Source organism: Chelonus insularis, unplaced genomic scaffold, assembly GCF_013357705.1.
Source record: "Chelonus insularis isolate UGA/USDA-ARS -01 unplaced genomic scaffold, ASM1335770v1 contig_135_pilon, whole genome shotgun sequence".
Classification (NCBI taxonomy): Eukaryota; Metazoa; Arthropoda; class Insecta; order Hymenoptera; family Braconidae; genus Chelonus; species Chelonus insularis.
In genome coordinates this window covers 1,946,285-1,969,828 of record NW_023276376.1, presented here as the reverse complement: position 1 = coordinate 1,969,828, position 23,544 = coordinate 1,946,285, and the positions used below count along the sequence as shown (strand labels likewise).

The 23,544-nt window shown below is 28.3% G+C and overlaps 1 protein-coding gene and 1 non-coding gene across 3 annotated transcripts; both read left to right on the top strand.

Moving 5' to 3' along the window:
• Positions 1-315: 315 nt before the first annotated feature.
• TRNAP-UGG (transfer RNA proline (anticodon UGG)) lies at positions 316-387 on the top strand. Its single transcript has one exon. It is a non-coding gene; the product is annotated as a tRNA-Pro (tRNA).
• A 260-nt stretch (positions 388-647) lies between these two features.
• On the top strand, positions 648-23,053 carry Oatp30B (Organic anion transporting polypeptide 30B). 2 transcript variants are annotated; one of them, XM_035095557.1, is made up of 15 exons: positions 648-912; positions 14,469-14,797; positions 14,978-15,178; positions 15,676-15,729; positions 16,144-16,249; positions 16,758-16,974; positions 17,226-17,369; positions 17,500-17,715; positions 17,836-17,943; positions 18,029-18,265; positions 18,361-18,903; positions 19,010-19,199; positions 19,328-19,516; positions 19,857-20,008; positions 20,178-23,053. In XM_035095557.1, the coding sequence occupies exons 2-15, from the start codon at positions 14,589-14,591 to the stop codon at positions 20,447-20,449; spliced, it is 2,838 nt and encodes a 945-aa protein (XP_034951448.1). In that variant the 5' UTR covers positions 648-912; positions 14,469-14,588; the 3' UTR covers positions 20,450-23,053. The 2 variants fall into 2 exon arrangements, with proteins under 2 accessions (XP_034951448.1, XP_034951446.1); XM_035095555.1 differs by lacking the exon at positions 648-912 and adding an exon at positions 11,913-12,202.
• The last annotated feature ends 491 nt before the right edge of the window (positions 23,054-23,544 follow it).

The following is a 23,544-nucleotide window of genomic DNA, read 5'->3' as shown; positions in this document are numbered from 1 at the left end:
TCCATTTCCTTGACTAACAAGAAAGCGAAACGAATCATTATATAAGTTGAAAAATTATCACCCTCTAAATAAAAGACTCATAATTACAAGTTCATCTTAAGCATTCATTTTGCATGCTCTAAATTGAATTAATTCATTTTTTATTTATGAATGATTTCTCTTTTATTGATGAATTAATTGTGTTGAACTACATCATAATTAATTCATGTTAGACATTTCCTAATCAAAAAGTTGATTAAATATTGAAATGAATGATTTATTTAACATTTAATGTACATAGATTTAAATATGTTATTCAAACTAAGTGTATAAAAAGGCCTCTTGGTCTAGGGGTATGATTCCTGCTTTGGGTGCAGGAGGTCCCGGGTTCAAATCCCGGAGGGGCCCAATTCTTTTGTATTAAGAGTCTCATTTACTCCAAAACACATGTTGAATTTTTTCATAAAAACAAATGACGTTTTCTATTTGTTTTAATCACAAACGATTATATTGTTGAAGTTTTTTATGATTTTTGTTAAAAATATGACAATTAAAAGATGAAAATTTTAGTGTCATATTTAAATTTTCGCGCGAGAACTCCATTTCTCCTTCTCTTTGGGTTTTCATGATAATGTCGGCGCCTGCGCCACGAGCTGGTACATCGGAGCACAAAAACACAGCTGGTCTATGATCTCAATGATTCCTTACGCGAGTTGACGGTTGGATGTATCCATGTGATGTTTGAAAAATTACAAAAAAAAAAAATATTCACCTTTACTTTGTGGTTAAGTGTTTAAATTATTTTAAATACGTAAAAACAAGTGCTGGTGATTTAGTGGAAAATCGTGGGCTCTTTTACCGCCCTGTTGCCACAAGGATTTTTGTCCTGTCCTGGATACAAAAGAATTTAGTGAAATAACTAGCGTCCTGTTGGTGAGTTGGAATAATTCTATATTATTTTTTCATTGAATTTTCAGCCAAAGCTTCTAAATATTGTTCTGACTAAAAACCCTAACTTTTACCTTCACTATAACCTGTAATTGATAATTACTGTCCAAATCGTTTTTCCATTATTATTGACAATATTTTCTTCTGAACGAGGTAATTTTATTTTCTCTCAATTTATATTTATAGTAGATCCGAACATACTTATCAGCTTTTATCAACATATTTCTTAAAACGATGCAAATACGAAGCACAGTTTCGTATGATTGTTGAAAATATAGAGATTTCTTTGTTTCAAAGTCAATATTAGCACATTGATAGATAGATATAATAAAATGTCTCATTATTTTTATAAAATATATCAGAAGAAAATTTAAAAAATGCGGAGGTTGAAATTGTGTTCTTGAAAATCATTTCATTTTCTTTTCTTCTAACATTCTTAAAGCCTTTTTGAAAGAAACCTCGAGTGTCGAGCACTTGACTTACAACTTCCAAGATCATTCTTTCTTCGTGAATATATTCTATTACTCTTTATTTTATTTTTAACAAATAGATATCTATACACATTTTATATTCAATACTAGTCAATACTATGACGTTAATCCCTTTTATTTTTGCGACAAAAAAATTACACTCTATCCACATTCGACTACTATTTTTTTTTAAGTCAGACATAAAATTCTTTGTTAACAGAAAATGGAGAAATAAATCTATTCGTAATGAGACAATAAAATTTACTATTATTTTGTTTCTCAAAAATTTTATTGCTTGATTGTGTTCCATTAAGGAAATTAACTTCCAAGTGATTAATTAATGTTATGTGAGAAGGTGTAAAAATGAAAACTATATTCGTAATTCTTTTCTTTCTTATATTCTAGTATATTCTAATAATAACTCATAATAAAATCTACCGTCTTTTTAATTTCAATAATTTTTCATGATAAAATCATTGTTCGTATTTTATCAATTTAATTAATTACCATAATAATGAACATTGCTGTCACTCGATTTTAATTGATTATAAATGATATAAATCGGTTTTTCAGCCAGTTTCTATAAAATTTCCATTTCCTGGCTCAGTTAGCAACAAAACCTTCTTGGTTGTGTTCTTCAATTTTTTCAAGTCAGTAATGTATAATGTTCTAAAATGATTTTTGAATGGTAAAGTTAATGGATTATGGAGTAAAATAAAATTAGTGTGTATTGTTATTAAATGGTATTTAAATGAGTTACTAAATGGATCATACAAATGTATATAAATGACGTTTTCTCTTTCTCTTGTATATTGAGCACATTTTTTTCTGGTATCGATTTGTGTACACTAAGCTGCAGCGTGGCGACTCAGCTGTAAAGGTTCCATGCCACGGCCACCATCTGTTTGTCTTCTTTACCTTCTTCTTTTCTTCACGACTGTCTCTTTTTGTCTCCCTCAAAGATTTTACAGCCTTCCTCAGCTTCTCTACACCAGTTACAATGATGAGTCTTCAGATTAGGGAAATATTCACTCATATGTGACAAGGAATATTTCAAAAAATTCACTGATATTCTATATTTCGGAAGAGTTTTTTTAATCACGTGAGCCATGTGGTTAATATTAATTCATATACTCGGAAGTTTCGTAATAAAATGATGTTATCATAAAAATTTGATGATTAAATTGAAATAAATAAGCTCAGTTGTTCAGTGACATATATTTAGTTGTTTTTGTTTTATAAAGTTGTTTCATTACTTTATCGTCATGTGTTTGTTTCATTATTTTTATTCTTCACTGTAATCATAACTAGAACGGGAAGTAATTATTAACTTGTTCTTTGAATTCGTAACTGCACTCCGTTGGAACCGTTCACTCTCGCAGGGTCTACTAATGCAAGTTAACTAATGTAAGAATAAAAGTATGAAGGCGCCAGAATTATTAACAACAGCATACTATTTATACATTGAAAAAATGAATTTATTATAGTATTCTAAAAGTACAAGTGAAATAAAAAAATTACTCCTTAATAATTGAAAAGTAGTTTATTACAAAAAAATATTTCAATAATTTTTCTTTGTTTTTTTTTAATTAAAAACTGAAAACAATAGTAAGAATTTTTTTTTTTTTGCAAAAAATTTAAATTCACAAATTATAATATTCTAAACTCTATTCATACTCTATAATTCATTTCTGTGTATGTTATTTAATTATTTTCACATCGATACGAGACATAAATAATTATAAACCTCAACATGATTATCCAAGTCTTGAGAAAATACTGACCTACTACAGCAAAAGAAAAAAAAACATACGCATTGTCAATTCAAAATTATCATAAATATTTCACGAAATTATTTTCTTTTTATTTCTCAAAATTACTATTTCAACTACAGTGAAATTAATAATCAAGATAATTGTAGGTTTACTATAACCTTGGAAAGTACTATTTTTAAAGAAACTATAATTATCACAGTTACATTTTTTTTAATTATCTTTCTCTTAAGATAAATAATCGTATGATATTTTTAGAAGCAACCAAGTATCAATAAAAAAATGACAAGAAACAAATCAAATCATTTGACAAAAATGATGACATAAGCATGTGAATTTGTTGATCGAATAAGATCTGGTTTTAAGAATGCCCTCGGAACGTCATGCACGTATCAGAGAGATGTATTAGTTTCTTTCTTCGTTCATTGCAGCCAGTCATCTGCGGTCAAAAACCTGAGATAGAAGAAGAAACTGAGAAAGGTTAGAGACAGTTGATACTATACCTGTGTGATGAAAAAAAAGAAGTGCAGCTTGCACTGAGTCAGCTGGTCATCTTTGCATTAGCACCTGGTGACTCCTTGACAACTGAGAGAGTGTAGTCTTATTATATTTAATCATCTCAACACTGGTGTAATATTCTGTGAATACATGCAGTCCCCAAGACCTCGCCTGCTTAGCTTCAATTATTAGCATCATGTTCTTCTTCTTCGCTCTAGCCAAGATTATGTTTTTCTCAAGCGTTAAGTGGAAATGAAAGATATGTAATTGTAGCTGAATTTTTAGTTCAAGCTTTTAGATGATAAAGCTAATACTTTTTATTAAGTTTTTACAAAAAGAATCTTGGAGAATAACGTGGATTAATAATAGGTGGTTGGTTAATTTTTTGAAATTTATTACTCTGAAATCTGGATTCAAGTTTATACTGATAACGTATCTTTTGCAGGATTTATTACTGCTTTGTAAATAAAAATTTATTTTGATTTTAACACTGCTTGTTTTGGAAGTTGATAGGATAAAGGGATTGTTTATAAAGTTTTTTTAATGAAAGTCAATATATATATATTTTTTAACTACAGAGATATTTATAAAAAAAAAACTAATTATTACAAATTTCTCTTTAGATAACTTATTAATCAGTACAAGTAAATTTTTTCATCAAAGTTTTCATTAAAAAATGATTTTCAGTATGAATATTTATTTGACAATACTTTTATTTGTCCTGTATCTACTAAAAATACATCAAATATTGGTAGGCAAATTTATCCACAAAATGTGAAAAAAGTTTCATCATTCATATATACATTCTTGAATTTTCTAAAAATAATCCAACCTATCTATTTGCTATATTTATTCCAAGATATATATTATGTTCTTTATATTATAAATCTAAAATAATTACGCAAAATCAATTATTGCTCAATAATGTATTATAACGTTCACTCAGTTCAAATAATTTTTCCAAGTAGACTCAAACATATATTTACAATACTTTATATATTATTACAGTTCATGGTTCGTTTTCTTCAAAGCTCCCAAAACTTTCTAAAACTTTTGCCATTACAACCTTTAATTTACTTGATAGACCATCATATTCTGAATGATTATTCTTGTTACTTTGTTGAATCAATCACTTTCGAATCGTTTATTGCTCAGAAGTCTTCAAGTTTATCTCCTCATATAATGCTATATGAGGTATGAATCACTTCCCAGGTGTACAAAGATAACCTCGGTTCTAAGAATGAATAAATTTTCTCTCCACTTCTGCTATTCTTCACAACTAAAGTTTTCCATGCAAAAGAACGATCACTCCAGTTATTAGTCATTAATTAATAGTTTAAGTGAGAACTTTATGACTGTTTTTTATAACTTTGATAAGATAATGTCAAAGATAAAGCCAACTTAATTAATCATTTATATTTTATTCGTTATTTAAACTTCCGTTAATCAATTCAAATTTCCCTATCAGTCTTTAATAAACTCTTCAGCACATCCTTGATGTTAAAGAAAGTCTGACCGTTAAATATTTTGAAACTCACATAATGAGACAAATACACACGTTGAAATAATCTCCACGTGACGCACAACTGTTTACTTCAACTATTACGTGTACATACATGACTTTGCAATGCTTAAGTCTATGCTGGAGAAAGTAAATGGCTCGTGTTGGTCATACGACGCAGTGATCGTACAGATTTTCCGTTCTAGATAAATGAGGTTAAGGTCTATCGATCAATAATCAAAGCTAATTCATTATTATATTGATAGATGAGAGTAAAAAGAATAGTGAATCAAATCTTGTAGATTGAGCTTGAAGCAAGAAATGTTCAGATGATTTTTTAGGTTGTGCTTGGAGCTAGACCGAAGCCAAAAATAATATTTCCGGTGATCCCTCGACTTTTTTATATGCTTCATTTCATCGTGGACTCATTTATTATGACTCGATAGAATTTTCAATATAATTAGGCCATCCTTGAACATCGAAAATGAACTGAAGAGAAAATGTATGTAAGCATTGTCTGGCGCAAACATTGGACATTGCGAAAAATCGAGCGTGGAATATTGCAGTCTAAGCATTCATTTAGCGCAATAACTTATGATTTCTTTATGCTATAAAAAAAAATTTGCATTGGTGTAATATCAATACTATATCTTGTAGAGATTCTGATAAAGGTGCAAGATATCCTAGGGGTTTTTTTAATATGCAAACTATAGTTATATTAATCTATGTATAGTAATAGAGTAATTTGCAATCGACAAAGGTTTTAAGCAATTGCGATTGACTTTGAAGGACGAATTATTTTACAAGAATTTTTTTATGTTAGTGAAGAATTCTAGTTTAACTTAGAATAATAATGAACTATACAAAAATGAACAATAACTTGCTGTTAGAACACTAATTTTTTCGCTGTTTTATGTCAGAATTTAGATTTAAAAAAAATTTCTAATTAAGGTCATATCTCAATTAGTATTTCTCTAAAATCAATTACTGTTATGAGAAATATTCCTTAAATTGCAAATTCCAAAATTATTTATTCAGAATTTTTTTATTCTGATATTGACACTATTTCAAATAATCCGAATATTCATATAATTCTTAGCTACTTGTTTTTAAGAAAAAAGTCAATAATATTTTATGTAGAAAAATGTATTGAACTTTTATATTTAAAATTAAGTTTTATAACTTATATTATATTATCTTGACATAACTATAGAAAACTAGAGCAAACAAAATCCTCTTATAAGTTTCAGCCTCCCAAGAATATTATGAACTTATTTAATTTTATAATATTCCATGAACAAAAAATAAATATTTTTCGGAGCTCAGTCATCTAGATGCAGCTGCTACCGTCATTAGTTCTATCTCTTCATGCTGGATCCATAGAAAATAACTGATTACTTTCAAGTACTTGAAGAATTAAAATGAACGATCAAAAAATCATTTCAACAAGTAATTGAAAGACAGGCACTTCTGAAGCTCTTTAAATCAAAGTCACAAATAATTATGAATATTTTAAAAGAATGATGAACCTCCAATTATCTAAATTATGATTGAAATAAAAGTTTGTAATAAGATAAAAAATTTGCGATTAGTTTCAATTCCCCTGTAAGCAGATTGAAGATTTAGGTTTCAAATTAGAAGATTTACATAGATAGTTATTGCTTTTCTCAAGCCTGGGGAAAAATGATGCTATTTAACCATTATTCAGTCTTTTTCCCGTTGCTATTATTCTATTTTTTTTATTCTTTCTTTTTTCTTGTTAAAACGATGACCTAAAACTTTACTGTTTCTCTGGCAGTAGAGCAAATTGGTCTTTTATAGATTAACATGCACCATTGAAAAATAGCTAGAACAGTTCAGAGCTAGAACTCTCATTATGGAGCATGGATGTATATTTCTTCTCTAGAACTAATTTTTTCGAATGAAATATTATTCATTTCTGACTACTACTTAATATTAATTAATAAGACTTTTTTTTCTTAGGTAAAAATAGTGAATATCTGAAGTTAACTCAAAAAATATCATGCACATTTGACTAGCAAATATCTAATTTAATTATGAGCATTTATAATAATATTATTGTATTTGAAAAATGGACTATTCTCTAAACCAATAAACTTGGAGAAGCTTACACAAGCAAGTTAATGAATTTATGCGTTCAAGAAGCAATGCCTCGCTACATCTGAATATTAATCGTCTTCCATGATGAGAGATCAATCACCTCAGACAGTGTATGTAGGTGTATGATATTATTTGCTCCAAGTACTGATAATCATGGTACAGTTGCTGGAGTAGAAATATAATGATGATCTACTACTATGAGTCACTTGACTCTAGAGTAATTGGGTCAAGCTACAATATAACTAGATTTTCCTAACCCAAAACACTTATAGCAATTCTGGAGAGATAAATATCTAAAACTGATTAAAAAATATGTTGTAAACATGTTTACTTAATAAATATGCACATATTAGTTAAGCTATAAATCTAGTAGTTGTTTAGAAATATTATTTTGATTATGATGATTGTTTCTGCAATAAAAACATATGTAGAGGTTTATAAGATCATCTGGATTTCAAACTGCACGAGTCAGTGATATTCTTGGAAGGCATTTCAACTAAGCGGGAGACTTCTTTATATGTGTTCTGCTCTACCCTGGGTCATTTCTGAGAGTCAAGAAACTCTCAAGTTATAAGTTGACTCACTTTCAGTCCAAAAAATATTTTAAATCACTTCCTCGTTTATGTTAGGTACTTGAGTGTTTATTGAATGGATATACTTCGATACTTCTGTGCACTGCTAATGGCTTATTTATATAAAATTTTAAGTACCATTAAAGACATCTTTCCTAGTTAATCAAGATTAAACGCATCATTTTGAAGTCAATTAACCTCCATTTGATTTGTTGAAAAATAAATTGACTTTTCTAAATGGTGATGGAACTTTTATCTAACTTTTACCTCCACTCAAAGAATTAAAAACATAACATTTTATCTTATTTAATATTTGAAAGAGTTTACGTGGGTATACATTTTTCTTATTATTTTTACGACATAAAAGATAAAAGTACAAAAGATTATTTTACAAAAAAAATTATTTCTTTAATTTATTTATGAAAAGATGATGACGGTAGATATTTTTTATGGACGTTAAAACGTTTATATGAAATTTTCAATTCAATAGGGTACCAAGAATAAGTTTTTCAATTCAATTTAGTCAATTGTGCAAACAACAATAGAATATTTTTGTGTAAATAATGGATTTTTGTAGAAATATTCCGCTGCGTAATTTTACTCTTTAACTGTTTTACAAGATTACTGATAAATCTATCAGTAAAATTTTTAAACGATAACAAAAATATTTAAATTCATAATGTATCCAGCTATATTTTAGAGTAATAAAAAATAATTTCAAAACGTGTGTACATAAGTACTTGTAAATTGAATTCAAGGAAAAAGAAAAACAAGTATTGTCAATACAAATTTTACATAAAAAATATGCTATTGTCATAACAAATCAAAATTCAGTCTTAATTACATTTAGTTCTACAGGAAAAATCTGTAAATAGAACAAACTGAATTTGTAACTGTAACAAAAGAAAAAATATGTTCCAGCTGCACAGAAACGATATAACTGTAACAAAAGGAGATTGTTCGCTAACAGAAAAATTTTTAAAGAAGAAAAATTTCTAAAAAATTATCTACGAAGATTCTTACTACCTGCCTTCTACAATTTACTCTAAATTTTTTTTCTCCTATCCAGATGGCAATTTTTCATAATAACAAACTATTTGTTCATACTCGTGTATCAAAAATAGCGATGTTTTAAACAGAAACTAATAAATTAAAATTCATGAATAAAGTTGATATTGATGGCTTGTTTTGATGTGCCTAATGGAAAGCGTTGAAAATCATAGCTGTTAACATTTCCTCTACTACAGAGAGCATTGCTCTTGAAAATCAGTAGAATGATGTGATGTAAAACTTGAATAAACCGGACGCAATGTTTCCGTATATATATTGAAGATTCGCATTATGTATTATTCGCGATTCTATTATATACAGCACCTTATAACGGATATGGAAATGTTCCGGTGCGATTAGGTCACGAACGACTTGGCATGAGGAGAGCGAGAAATATAACTCAAGTGAAAGATGATGTACATACGTTGTTGTTATTGTTGAAATTTCTATTGCTTCCACCTACGTATAGTTACTTAAATTGTCAATTATTCAAAAAAAAATAATTCATTCTATTTATGACTTATTGTTTGTAGTCTGCACGTATACGTAATTTTATCTATTCATATATTGACATGAATTGAACAATTGCTCGTTCCCAAGTGTGTAAAAGCGCGACTAATATTTACAATTGACAACTTTAGGGCTTTCTAGAATATTACATAAATAAAATCATATGTGTTTTCACTATTGCATTGTCACTAGACTGCAGAGTTGCGATGCACTGTGAGTATTTTTTTCCTGCAATGCAGTGAATAAAATACAAATGGGTTGGACAAAAAATGAATGGGTGAATGAAGAAACTAGCATGAAATACCATTGAATAAGTCGTATGTAAAATACAATTATGACGGATATTTCGTGATAACAATTAATATTGAAAAAAAAACCTTGATTAAATCCTTGTTTTAGTAATTAAAATTTATTTCTAGTATTTATCTGAATAATTATTCAATAAATTATATCATTTTAACACGATAATTGTAAATCATTTTTTAGATTTCTTTTCTATACTAGAGAATTGTGTGCCAAGATAACAATTTTACATAACACTTGTTTTCTTTTTTTTTCTAAATTAAAGTATTCATAATCTCGATTAGAGTAAATATAACTTGAACTATAATAATTTGTACACGGAAAAATTATTGCATAAAAAATTGCTATGGACTTGTAGTACTAGCAGACTATCTCCAAAGTTTCAGTAAATTTCATAGATTACAATTTTAAAAACTCTTTGGTCATTATGAAATTCTGCTACGGACTATAGTAAATTCTGTTTCGGGTTCGTTGTACAAGAGAGAAAAAAATTTTCCATTGAGCTGAACCTGGAAATACTATCAACAACAGTACAAAGTCCTATTACCGAACATACTTTTCTTCATACAATTTTATTTTTTTTTTTTTTTAGACTTTTTGAACGTAGATTAAACATTCATTATCAATTAAAAAGAAAAAATAATAATTCATTTTAAAACTTAGACTGTAAAAGTGTAAAAAGAGAGAAGAGTATTTCATTTAATAGAATTTGTTTGTTTTATATTTTACAATGAAGTGCATGTTTTTTTTCAATCAATTGTTGCAACATTCAAACGAATAATCAAACTCTTTCGTTAATAAAATTTGAATGAAATTGACAATATAAATGATTATTAAGTTCGTTCATATATTGGATACTTTTAAACTTTAAACCAAAATAGTTTTTACACGTTTAATAGATAGATATTTGCCATATCAATAAAATTAATTTAATTTTAATAATACTTTATTGTATTCTGGAAGTTATTATTTGTATGATACGAGAAATAAAGTCGAAATTTTATATTGAAAATTATGAATTTATGAATAAGTCATACTATGAATTTCTATATAGACTAATTTATTTAATACAAAATTCTCTTATTTGAAAAATTTCTAAATTTTTGAAAAAATTTTGAAATAACTGTTTTGATGTTACCTCAGGTTCTTCCTTACACAATTTTGCTCAAGTAAATACTATAAATTGGATCGAAGTTATTAAATTAAAATTATTGAGTTTACTGGCTCACCACAGATTGCTTTCTAACCATATTGAAGCAGTAAAACCACAAAAATTAGTCTTTATATGCAAAATTCAGAAAATGTCTATGTGAACAGCTAAATAAAAGATAATTAAAAATATAAAATAATATAGTAGGAAAAAACAATATTTCAATTATCAATAATAATATTTTGAACTTATCATAAAAGAATTCAATCCATTTCCTTTAATTAATGTCAGAATTTATCTATTCAATGAATTAACGTTAAAAAAGAAAAAAAGTTTTGCAAATGTATTGAGCAAATATTTGACACAAAAAAATCCATATAATTCCATTTTTAGTGGCAATAAAATAAAAGATAACCGACATTTTCAGCTAGTAGACAGTATGACAAACGTCCACTGATTAAAGTTGTATTTCCTACTTCATTACGCTTCATTTTTGGCAATACTCCAAAATAATTACCAGCTAAATTACACAGAGACATTAAAGATCACTATTTTAAGTTTTTCATAACTTTTTTGTTTTTTTTAGTAATTATAAATAGGAAAAAATACCATCTGGTTGATTACTTATTCAGATTTATCCTCTTGTTCACCTTTTCTTCTATTTACTTTACTCCCGAATGATATATAGGTCACTCGGGAGTAGAAAATCGAAGCAAACGGCGCATTTACATCTACCACGATGTTTATCGATTTATCGAACAGTTGGAAATCACTTAAATTTACTTGAAGGAATATTTGATGTAATCAAATAGTTTGATATCAATCTAAATAACCGTTAAATCTTAGCAATGACATTTTTATTATAAACGATTCATTTAAAAAATTCGAAGTCATCGTAATGAATAGAGAGTGGTGAAGTATTGTTTTTATATGAATAAATAAAGGAAAGATCGATAAACTTGCGGTCGATATTTCGATTAACCAGCAACTTGGTAGCATTCAGTAACATATGTGGCCAGTAGTGTGACAGTATTTGCTGGAGAACCATTGTCGCTCTAGAAATGCAATGGCTATGATGTTACATACAAAGAAGAAGAAGAAGTAACAAGATTGAACGTTGAGTTGCGTGCTAGAAAGCTTTCGAACTTTTTGAACGATGGGATGGGCATTGGGTCACTATTTGGAGCTTTTCGTGCCAGCAAAGTGCATGAAATTTATTCTGTAACTGTTTCAATTCATTTTTTCTCCCATTGTGAAATATTTTTTCCTTGAAAATTGGTTCAATGAAGTTTTTTTGGATGTCACGTCGTATGAGAAAAAAGCCAGAGGTAACTAATAAATAAAATATTTTATTCGTGATATATGTCTTTCAATCTAATATTGAATATTTATGACGAATTTCACCATGATGGATGTTTGGTAGTGTCGTTTGAAAAATTTTATTGCTTCATAAAAACGATTTAGGATTTAAACGTGATTTTTTATCTTACTAATATGATTAATAATGATTGTAAATTATTTAACGAGTGATTGTAATCATTATACAATTTTTATAACTATTTTAATTAAGTCGTTTTGATGCAATAAAGGTTTAAGTAATTGAATACTCCTTGTAACTGATATTCTTATGATAAGGAATGATTATGTTTCAATTCTAATTTTATTTTGACATATCATATTTATAAATAATCATACAAATTCTCGGAATAATTTATTGAAAATTTTACAACATTTATTTAAATGATTTTGTTAAATATCGTGGATTATTTTTAATCGCAAATATTTAGCATTAATTTAAATACAAATTACCGAGAAATCAATTTTAATAATCAATAAATTAATTTCAAGAAACAATTGAATGTTTCTAAATGAATTTATAGCCTCAATGTTATGTTTATATTTCATTGTCAATAATCATTTTTAACCTTTGAACAGTAATAACGTTGAGATAATATATATTTTAAAAAAGTCGCTTGAATGATTTATTCGAACATAAAATTAAATTCAAACTTGTCAAACTTTTTTACTCAATATTTCCACTTCACAGAATATATGCGATTCGATTTTTCCCTCAATTGTTGAGAATATACTCTTAAAAAGTGATAAAGTCATGGTCGAATGATATTTTTCTTGGAGCTTAACGCCTACGAACTAAAAGAGACCGGAAATTAGATTATATTTTCCATTTCCTTGCACTTTCTATGTTTTAATATTTTCCTCTTCAAAGTGAATTTAATTTTCTTAGTTGCTCATTAAATTGTAAAAGAAAAAATAACACTTTTTTGCTAACAATGTATTCTACGTTTAGCTTATAGCTTTGATGGTAGCTATAAGCATTTGATATTTAATTTTTCATCGGACGGAAATTCAAGGACGCACGTGAACGATCGACCATTGAAAAGAAATAAAATAAATAGTTGAGAAGCATGGCAATAAGAAGGACAAGATGAGTAAAAATTCGACGAGGTCAAAGTAAAGCAGGTTATTTGGACCGATATTGCACACGTGAAATTGGCATTTTGCCTTTTGGCACATTGCTTCTTGCATGTATTATTAATGGCAATTATCACAAATTTAAATGACATACCTAGTCGATTGGGAAATCAATTATTTCCGCCTTGCTAAATATTTTATGCTGATTAATTATGAAAAGTAGTTATTTAGAGATAAAACGGTATTATCAACAAAATGACTTATCTGCTCTGGAGCAGTTTATTATTTTGTTTAAATGCTTCGTTCTCAGCTTATTTGCCCAATTCTTTCTTTTTATTATTCAAACATCATCATTATAATCTTAACATAAAACACTCACTTATCAGAGTATAATTTATTTAAATATTCAATAATTTCCAAAGTTTCTAAACTTTTGAAGTTTCTACTATTTATATAATTTTTTTAATTTAACACTATTTGTTTCGAAACGAAATATTTTTTAATTAAACATTTAGTTTTTTAATATTTTTATTCATAAAAGATATTTTTTAAAAACATTTAAGTTTTATGATCGTTATTCTATTCATAGAAAAAAATGGATTGATTGTACGATGATTTTTTAAGGCATCATTATGATAAAAGTACTTTCTTATTTAAATCAAATTTTTAAAAAAATATTTATAAAATTTATGAAGCTTATGCAACTATGTTTATTCAAACATTTTCAAACAATTTATTTTCCTACAAGAGATCATTACACACTCTGTCCATCTATCTTACATCAGATTACAGACTTTTTCTCTCAACTAATGTATAAGGAATTCTCCCTGATTGATATTCACGATTGGTCTCCCACGGAATTTAGCTCCGGTAGAAATTTGAAAAATTCTTGAGGAAATTAATGAATTTTTTTTTTTGCATACTTGTCCTTTAAATAAATAGCACAAAAATTAGGAGCAGCTCGGAAATGTACTCTTTCATTTCTGAAAATTCTCAATTAGTACACGAAAAAATTTCTCAAAAATATCTTTCTTTAATCATCATCAGCAGTTATGATAATAATAGCAGTCATAATAAATTTTTAATTAAATTATCTTTGAAATCATATAAATTACAAACTTTCCTCAATTAGAACTAATGGAGGATGTTTTTTGTTTTCAGGATGTGGAGGGATGTAGAAATAATGTGGAACCGGAACTCGTGATACCTTTGGTGTGGACGAGTAGTAAAAGCCTAGAGGAGACGACAGAGGAGCAAAAGAGTGAAAGAGAAACCTCAGAAATGGCCTCGACTAGTGGACACAAGAGAAACGGTTCGAGTTCAAGCATGTTCGCCCACAAGAGAACCGAATCTGGCAGTGGGTTTATCGGCCACAAACGCTCTGAAAGTGGACACAAGCGTGCCGAGAGTATATCCAGTGCCTTTGGTCATAAAAGATCAGAAAGTGGACACAAAAGAAATGATAGTTACAGTGGATTTGGTCATAAAAGGTCAATAGTTGCTTCAATCATATACTAATTACTTATCTATCTTTTAAAGCTATCTCTTTGCTATCAAGCTCGTTACGAGCACTAAAAATCTGATAACAGATAGAAATTAATGATTACAATCAAATACCATTGATTAATGTCGGAAACAAGCTTCAAGAACTCTCGCTTTCTTCATTACAGGTCGGAGTCCGGTAGTAACTATCATGCAGGACATCGAAGAAATGAAAGTATGTATGCGATGACTGGACTCTATGCTGAGAGTACTGTCAATACACATGATGATGGCCTAAGTCTCCCTCAAACTGGAGAAGGCAGATTGACTCATGACACTGTCATTAGATGTCATAGCAGAAACCCTAGCTCGGGTCTTGTCGATCACAGGTAAATTTTTATGAAACGATGTCTTTTAATCCTCCCAGCAATCATAGTGTTATATTTTTATTATTTCTATCAATCTTTTTATGATGAGAGCAATGTAAATTTCCTACAACTATTCACTTCTTTTTCATGAATATTTTATTTGAAAAAAAAAACAAGTTTTTAAGACTTCTTTTCCTTTAATTAACATGCAAAAATATTGATATCATTTTTATAGTAGAACTGAATTAGTGTAAAAACAACGGTCATATATTACTCATTGCATAATGCTCATTGAATTAGATCATGAACAATAGAGAGACCGCAAATGCACCTACACTGACTGTTGTTTCATGATAATAAATGAGAAAAGGCATCGAGAGATATGTGGAAACGAAGAGTAGATTTTATTTAGGTTTCCTTTTTTAAATTCTATTTTATATCTTTAATTATCTGAGAACATAATTAATTTATGCACTGGCTTATTCATTTACTATAGTTTTTATTTGTGCACTTTTCAGAGATTTTATCATCAAATGCCACAGCAGAAATCCAAGCGCTTCCATGGTCGACAGGTAAATAGAAATTTTATTTTCATTCAAATACAATTTATTTGTTTCCGTTTGAATGAAATATTTATAATAGTTTCTTAATTAAATTTCTTAATTATTCATGTTTGAAAAAAAAATTCCACTAGAAATAGATATTTCTTTTAACTATTATTGTAGATTATGAATAATTCTCCTGATATCTGTTGAGATTAAAAATTACATTTATGTATTGAAAAATTGATAACTTTATATAGTATTTATGAAATATCTTCTTTGATTAGATCAAAATGGTAAAAACTGTACTCTGTAATTTTAAAACATTTTGTAATTCATCTCGAGACAAAAATAAGTCAAAGAACTAATCAATGTTTAATCAAATATGAAATAATGCGAATAGTTATTCTATTGATTTATGACAAGTTTGATTGCATGATGCAGGACAGAAAAGGAAAGACCTCAAACACCACCAATGAATCCAAACTCCAAAGACTGCGGAATATTGAGTTGCAGGCCTATCTTTATACAAAGATTCGCTACTATAAAGGTAGTTTAATTTATTTTATGTCTTGTATATTTATTGTTATTAGTTACTTCACGTAATTACAACTCTAGGATTCACATATATTTTTTAAAATACCACATAAGTAGTGAATAATGAATATAATAAATGAATGATGATAAATAGTTAATAGTATGATGGAAAATCATTGTTATTATTAAAAAAAAAATAATGAACAGCTGTCCCAAGGTCGAGCATTTGTTGGATTTATTGTTACACGCTACCACATATATATGTGAATAAACCGGAAAATTTTCCAACTTCGTGCTTTATAGTTCTGTGTATCTGACAGAAAATCAATTCAGCTTAGCAAATATGTCACGTGAATGTGAGCTTGAATTAGTATTAAGTGATAATATAATTTATTTATTGTTAAATAATTATATGAAAAATTAAATGAATGTTGAAGACTATAAATTAAAAAATCGAGTTGAAATTATGTAATAAATCGATAAAGAACTAATGACTTAATTAATTTCAAATTATGTTTTAGGTATTTGTGTTTCTACTATCATTCCTTGTCACAGTACAGCAAGCACTAAGCTCAGGTTATATCAATTCTGTGATTACCACAATTGAAAAGAGATTTGAAATTCCATCAAGTTTATCAGGCTTGATTGCTAGTTCATATGAAATCGGCAATGTTATTACAGTCATCTTTGTCAGTTATCTGGGCAGTCGTAGACACATTCCAGTTTGGATTGCAATAGGTAACTTTTTTTTATTTAAAAAAAAAAATATTAAACTTTGTTGCTGATTAAAAAACATAGTTTTTAATTTTTTTATTAAAATATTCCTTATGTTAGTTTTAAAAATTTAATACTTTCCGTAGAGTTCTCAAAAAAATTTTCCTACAACTCATCGCAATTTTTCATTACCAAAAACCCCAGGGAATTATAAAGAATGTTTCAATTTAAAATTCTTCAAAACTTCCAGTTCTTATTTAAGATAAAATTTCCAGGTGCTGTGATAATGGGTCTGGGTTCAATGATCTTCATGATTCCGCACTTCGTAGCTGAGCCAAATTTAACAGCAGCATCTAATCATTCCAACTCTGACAATATTTGCCGAGGAGTATCTTTGCGCGAGCAAGATATGGGTTTGGGTAAATATTTAAATTGCTTCTGTTACTCTTATGATAACTTGATATCTCGTGTATGCTGTGAAATGGATGAATTAATTACAAACTAGGTGATTAATGCATTAATTAACCAACATTTCATTCTGTTATTTAGGTCGGTTATCATCTGGATTGTCATCTCCCCCACTGGCGCCTCACAATAATTTACGAGGTGACAATTGCATTCAGGGATCGCCATCAACAGCTGGACCTGTAATGCTTTTCGTAGTGGCTCAACTATTGTTAGGTTGTGGTGGTTCGCCTTTGTTCACACTTGGTACCACTTACATTGACGACCATGTGAGGCCGGAAAGTGCTTCTTTGTACATTGGTCAGTAAAAGACATGAATTAACATTTAAATATTACATTAACTCTAGCAAGTTACGACCCTCATGTACATGTTTATATTATACGCTTCATTAAATTTCTTTCTTGTGGTCTTATTTGCAGGCTGTATGTATAGTATGGCTGCTTTTGGACCAGTTCTAGGATTTCTTCTTGGAGCTTATCTTTTATCATTTCACATGGATTCATTTACTGCAAATATTATTAGCATAGGTGAATATATCATAATTATTGAATCTATTTAAATCATTTTTTTTTCATTTATCGAAGTTAAGATAAAAATAATGATTTATTTTAGATCCCGGTGATCACAGATGGGTCGGAATGTGGTGGGGTGGATTTCTCCTTTGTGGCCTTCTTCTTATTCTCGTCGCGATTCCCTTCTTCAGTTTTCCCAAGACTCTTCAGCGCGAGAAAGAGAAGATCAAAATAATAGAAAAGACTAAGCCTGTAACAGCAAAAGAGAAAGAAGCCAACAAAGATTCGAAAAAGGAATTAAAAAAAGATGACAGTGGCTATGGAAAGGATGTTAAAGGTATTTAATTAAAATTCTTTTCACTAGCTTTTACCGTGAAATTATGTATTTCTCATTGATGAAACCTTTTCATTACACATATTTTTCTTTCACAGATATCCCACGAAGTATGTGGCGATTAGTTTGCAATCCAGTGTACGTTGTAACGTGCTTAGGAGCTTGTATGGAACTAGTAATAGTATCCGGTTTCGTGGTTTTTCTTCCAAAATATCTCGAAACACAGTTTAGCCTGGGAAAAAGTCAAGCAAGTATTTTCACTGGATCTATTGCTATACCAGGAGCATGTATAGGAATATTTTTTGGAGGATGTTTACTCAAACGCTTGGAACTAAGACCAAAGGGTGCAGTGCAGTTTGTTTTGGTCTCAAATATTGTTTGTCTTACTTGCTATGGTCTTTTATTTTTCCTTGGTTGTGATAATGTCAAAATGGCGGGAACTACAATACCATATTTCAATAGCACTACAAAAGGTCCTGAACCATTTCAAGTTAATCTCACTGCCTCTTGTAATTTCGGATGTGAATGTCGTATGAATGACGTTGAACCAGTTTGTGGAAACAACGGCCTCACGTACTTCAGTCCCTGTCATGCAGGTTGTACTGCCTTCAGCTCAAAATCAAACTTTACCAACTGTGCTTGTAAGTTAAACATAAAAGCAATTTTGATCAAAAATTATATACATTATCTCTATTAAAGATTAAATTTATTATTTTATAAATATTATTTGAACTTGATTAATTTTAGGTATTCACGGAAACTTGACAGTTTTAAGGCCGGCAGCCACAGAGTTTGCAGAAGTGACAGCTGTGCCTGTGGCAACATCAGGACCATGCACTTCTCCATGTAAAACAATATTTCCTTTCCTCATGCTTTTATTTTTTATGACGTTTGTCGTTGCAGTGACGCAAATGCCTCTGCTGATGATAGTATTACGGTATGTAAATAAATACAATGATATCTAAAAATAAATTTATAATTAATTTTCTTTTAATTAAATTTCCCATATTTACTAGAAAAATTAATAAACGTTTTCATCAATATAATCAACATAATTACTTTTAGATCCGTTTCTGAAGAAGAGAGGTCATTTGCACTTGGAATGCAATTTGTAATCTTCAGATTGTTTGGTTATATCCCAGCACCAATACTCTTTGGAAATTTAATCGACTCAACGTGTTTGCTCTGGAAAAGTACGTGCGGAGAGAAGGGTGGACGTTGTCTGCTTTACGACATTGAGCAGTTTAGATATAGGTAAAGTATTGATAGAGCAAACTCACAATAACGTTGAAAAATATTTCTATGGTCCTTGAAGATGACAATAAAGATTGTAATAACTCGAAAAAAAATTCTGTAACGTCTTTGAAAGCATTTATAGAGCTCTCGTCAATGTACAAAATACTTCAATGTCATCGAAAATAATGACAAAGCATCCCACAGTATCATCCAACTTCCAACGGCTTCAGAGGTGATAAAAAATCTTAAAATAGCTTGACAATATTTTTTATCATCTTTTTGGAGGTCACAAATGCTTTTAGAGGTTTACAGTAATATTGAAATCAAAAACAATTATAGCACTTAATTTTTTTTATAGATATGTTGGACTGTGTGCTGGAATAAAAATCCTAGCCCTGGCCTTATTTTTAATCGATTGGTGGCTTGTTAGACGAAGAAGGCAATTGGAAGATATTCCAACAGGATTAACGGTTAATGACATCGTTGGGTCTATTATTAGCTTGGATAAATGTAAGCTCTATCAGATGATAATCTTATTTCTAATATGACTTTAGATTTGATTATTTTTATTGAGTGATCACTTTCAAATTAAATTGTTGAACGATCTATAAAAAAGTTTTTACAACTCATCATTGGGAAAATTGAAAAATTATAACTTAATTTAATTCTATTATTTTAGTATTTGAAGAGAAACCACATCAAAATCCAACGGAAGGTGATGGAACAACTCCAAATTGCACAGAGCATACGCCATCATCGATCTCATCACCTACTGAACCAACAAAATCGACAAATTTAGAAGAATCAGAATCTACACACTTGACACAAGGATCAGTGGATTCAACAAATAATGCAAAACTTTTAGCTGACTTCTCTGATACAAGGCAAGAAGATGATTTAGAATTTAAACCTCTTAATGGTACATCTGAATCTAGTGAATTTCATGCTTAATGACGATCTTTTTATAGTTATATTAAATATTATAAATTACTAGCAAATTATTCAGCGGGCTTTGTAAGCTCATTTTTTAATCAATTCCACTGGAAAAACCGACTCAATTTAGCTGCAATGCAAATTAAAATATATATTCTCAAGACATATCATGGCAGATTTACAGCGATATTTTCTTTGAAGTATTTATGAAAATCAGTTTAAATAAAAAAGCAAATTATCGTTATAATTCAAACTAACGATTTGATTTAAATTAAGATTAATTAAAAAATTGCTATATTTAATTTTCGATAAATAACTCAAATAGCTTGTCTCGGATGTGAGCTTCGCGAAGTTTTGTGTTAATATGTTCTTGAAATACTAAGCGTATACTTTTTTATTAAAAAAATTTTTTTTATTAATTAATATTAATTAGAAAAAAATCTATATTCATACGTAAAAAAGAGAAATGTGTTAAATAGAAAATTTGTAAACTAATGTATATTTTCCTTGAAATTTTGGAATCTTAAAAAGATAAATTATGACACTGAATGGTGATGGAACGGTGCACAAATATCTTCCTCGTCTGATTCAAGCTTAAAAAAAGATAAAAATATGAAAAAGGCGAGATTAAAATTAATAATGTAAATATAATTGAATTCCTGCCTTAAGAAACATAAGACTAGACTTAAAATTAGTTATATATAATTAATTAATAATTACATATATGAATGATATAAATAATGGAATAATATTAACAATATGGACGAAAAATGTTTAATTAGAAATGCATAAACGGCTATTTATCATATAATACCCATGGGTTGAATGTTCTCAAACAATTAGTCAATATAGTGTTAGTAAAACGAGATTAAATATAACAATATCGAGAATTTATTGTTGAGTTACTTATACTCAGAGTATATAAAGGAAATTTTTTTTTGCTATCAGTAAATAAAACTTCCATGTTGAAGATCTGTATTTTATTCATGATGCATTCGATGAGAAAAAATTATTGAACAAATAATTGTAAAAAAAAATATAAAGCTCATTAAAAAGAGGCAGTCGAGTGATTTGTACCTGAAAGCCTCTTGATTTGATGATTAAAAAATAAAACAAAATTACATGAATTTACTCAGGAATGCTATTCTGTTATAGAATTGCAAATCTCAATGAACAATACAAAGTGGCAATGTTCTTATGTATGATAAGAAAAAAAAAATATGTGGGAATGCTGCTTAATTTTCCCAAAAAGATGTTAAGCTGATAAATATTCTACATACTTTCTCACTTTAGCCTGTAAAAACCTCACACTGTCAATACTTTGGATAGTAAAAAAGCATATTAGAATTGTAAAATAGAGCAATTATATACGTCTTCTTCGAATTTCGGGTGTACAAGTTACGTAATTGTGATAATAAATGTCTGAGATAATGGATAAAGTTCGAGGAGAGTTAAAAAATAATAATGAATGAAATAAAAATAAATAAAATGATGAAAGTGCTGTGAGAATGGTAATAAATCAGTGTATTGTTTGTTAATAAGAATCAAATTTGATAAATATTGTTGTCAAAGGCTCAAGGAACAGAATGATGTTGACACGAAATGAATTTAAATTAAATTTTTAATAAACGTAAACAATAAACTCATAATGAAATTCACTCGAATTATTTTCGAGTTTTATATACAAAGAATAAGCGTAAAAGTTTTATATCAATTTTAACTGCCGGCACTATTATTTAATAACAATTATCATTTTCATTTAATAATTATTATTACCGGTAATTAACCAATAATTATCAATTGACAATTAACAAAATAAAAATAATCAATTTTTTGCATACCTTGTATTTAAATATAATTATCAGGCTAATAATCTTTTGAATTATTATTATAGGTCAAAATGTTACTTAAATACTCTTAGATGAATTTTTACCATTTTTACGCAGATATATAATTATCGTGACCTCGTTTCAATAGGAAATATAATTCACACTCGGTTATAATCCATATTATAATTATTATCATTATCATGATATGGTTTATGAATCGATTTTCCTGCGACTATTAATTGTATGGAACATTCCAGTGTCAACAATGGTGAAGAGTGAGAAAATTTAGTAAACAGTTATTATATGAAGATTAAGAAATAATTGATAATTATTAACTAAGGAATTATATAGATAAATTTTAACGATAAAAAAAATGTTATGTACATAATATATAATTATTATTATAATAATGTAAACTGCTTATAGATGTACTGTATTTTTTGTAGGGACCATATTATGATTATGAAAATTTTTAATTAAATCAAATAATAATGCGATTTATAAATACAATAATTATTGAGATTCGTACGGAGTTGCTGATTTTATTGACTTTCGTAGATGAAGTATTATTAAAAACGATATTTGAGACAAGATAGATTGAAATAATGATATCAGCAATGAGTAACAGTTAATAATATTGCTGATTTGATTTCGAAAAGTGAACCTTGGCCTTAAAATATCTACATAATACATGTTGAATTATTACGTTAAGGCCTACAACAAAATTAGATACTTTCTAAAGGGTGGGTAAATTGTTTTATGAATATAATAAAGAAATTTATTATTATTGAAATAGCATGATGGACCTGAATGTGAAATAAGTTTCGTATTTAGAAACTTATTGTATACGTGTGATAAATATAAGTATGCCTTAGTAGACAAAAGAGGAGTTGGGATAAAGCAGTTCGAAATTAACTGAAATATATCAGAAGATGAATATAACTAAATATGAATTATTATAACGTAATATTGATAAAAAATTAATGAATAATGAAATAACAAATTATATGCAGTTTAATATGATAAATATTCATGATGTTTTGGAAACAAGTTAAAGGGTAATCGCACTTCCTACGAACTATCTTAGTCTTTGTGAACGATTTCATATGAAATTAATGAAATTATCATCATTTTAATAATGCAATGCGTGCAATTATTCTTCAGCAGGGTTTGTGTTTCATATCAATTTTGAATTAAAACTCACTCTTCTCTTTAACTCAAAAAAAAAAATAATATATATTTGAACTAAATTTTTATTCAAAAATTTACTAATAATACTTCGAT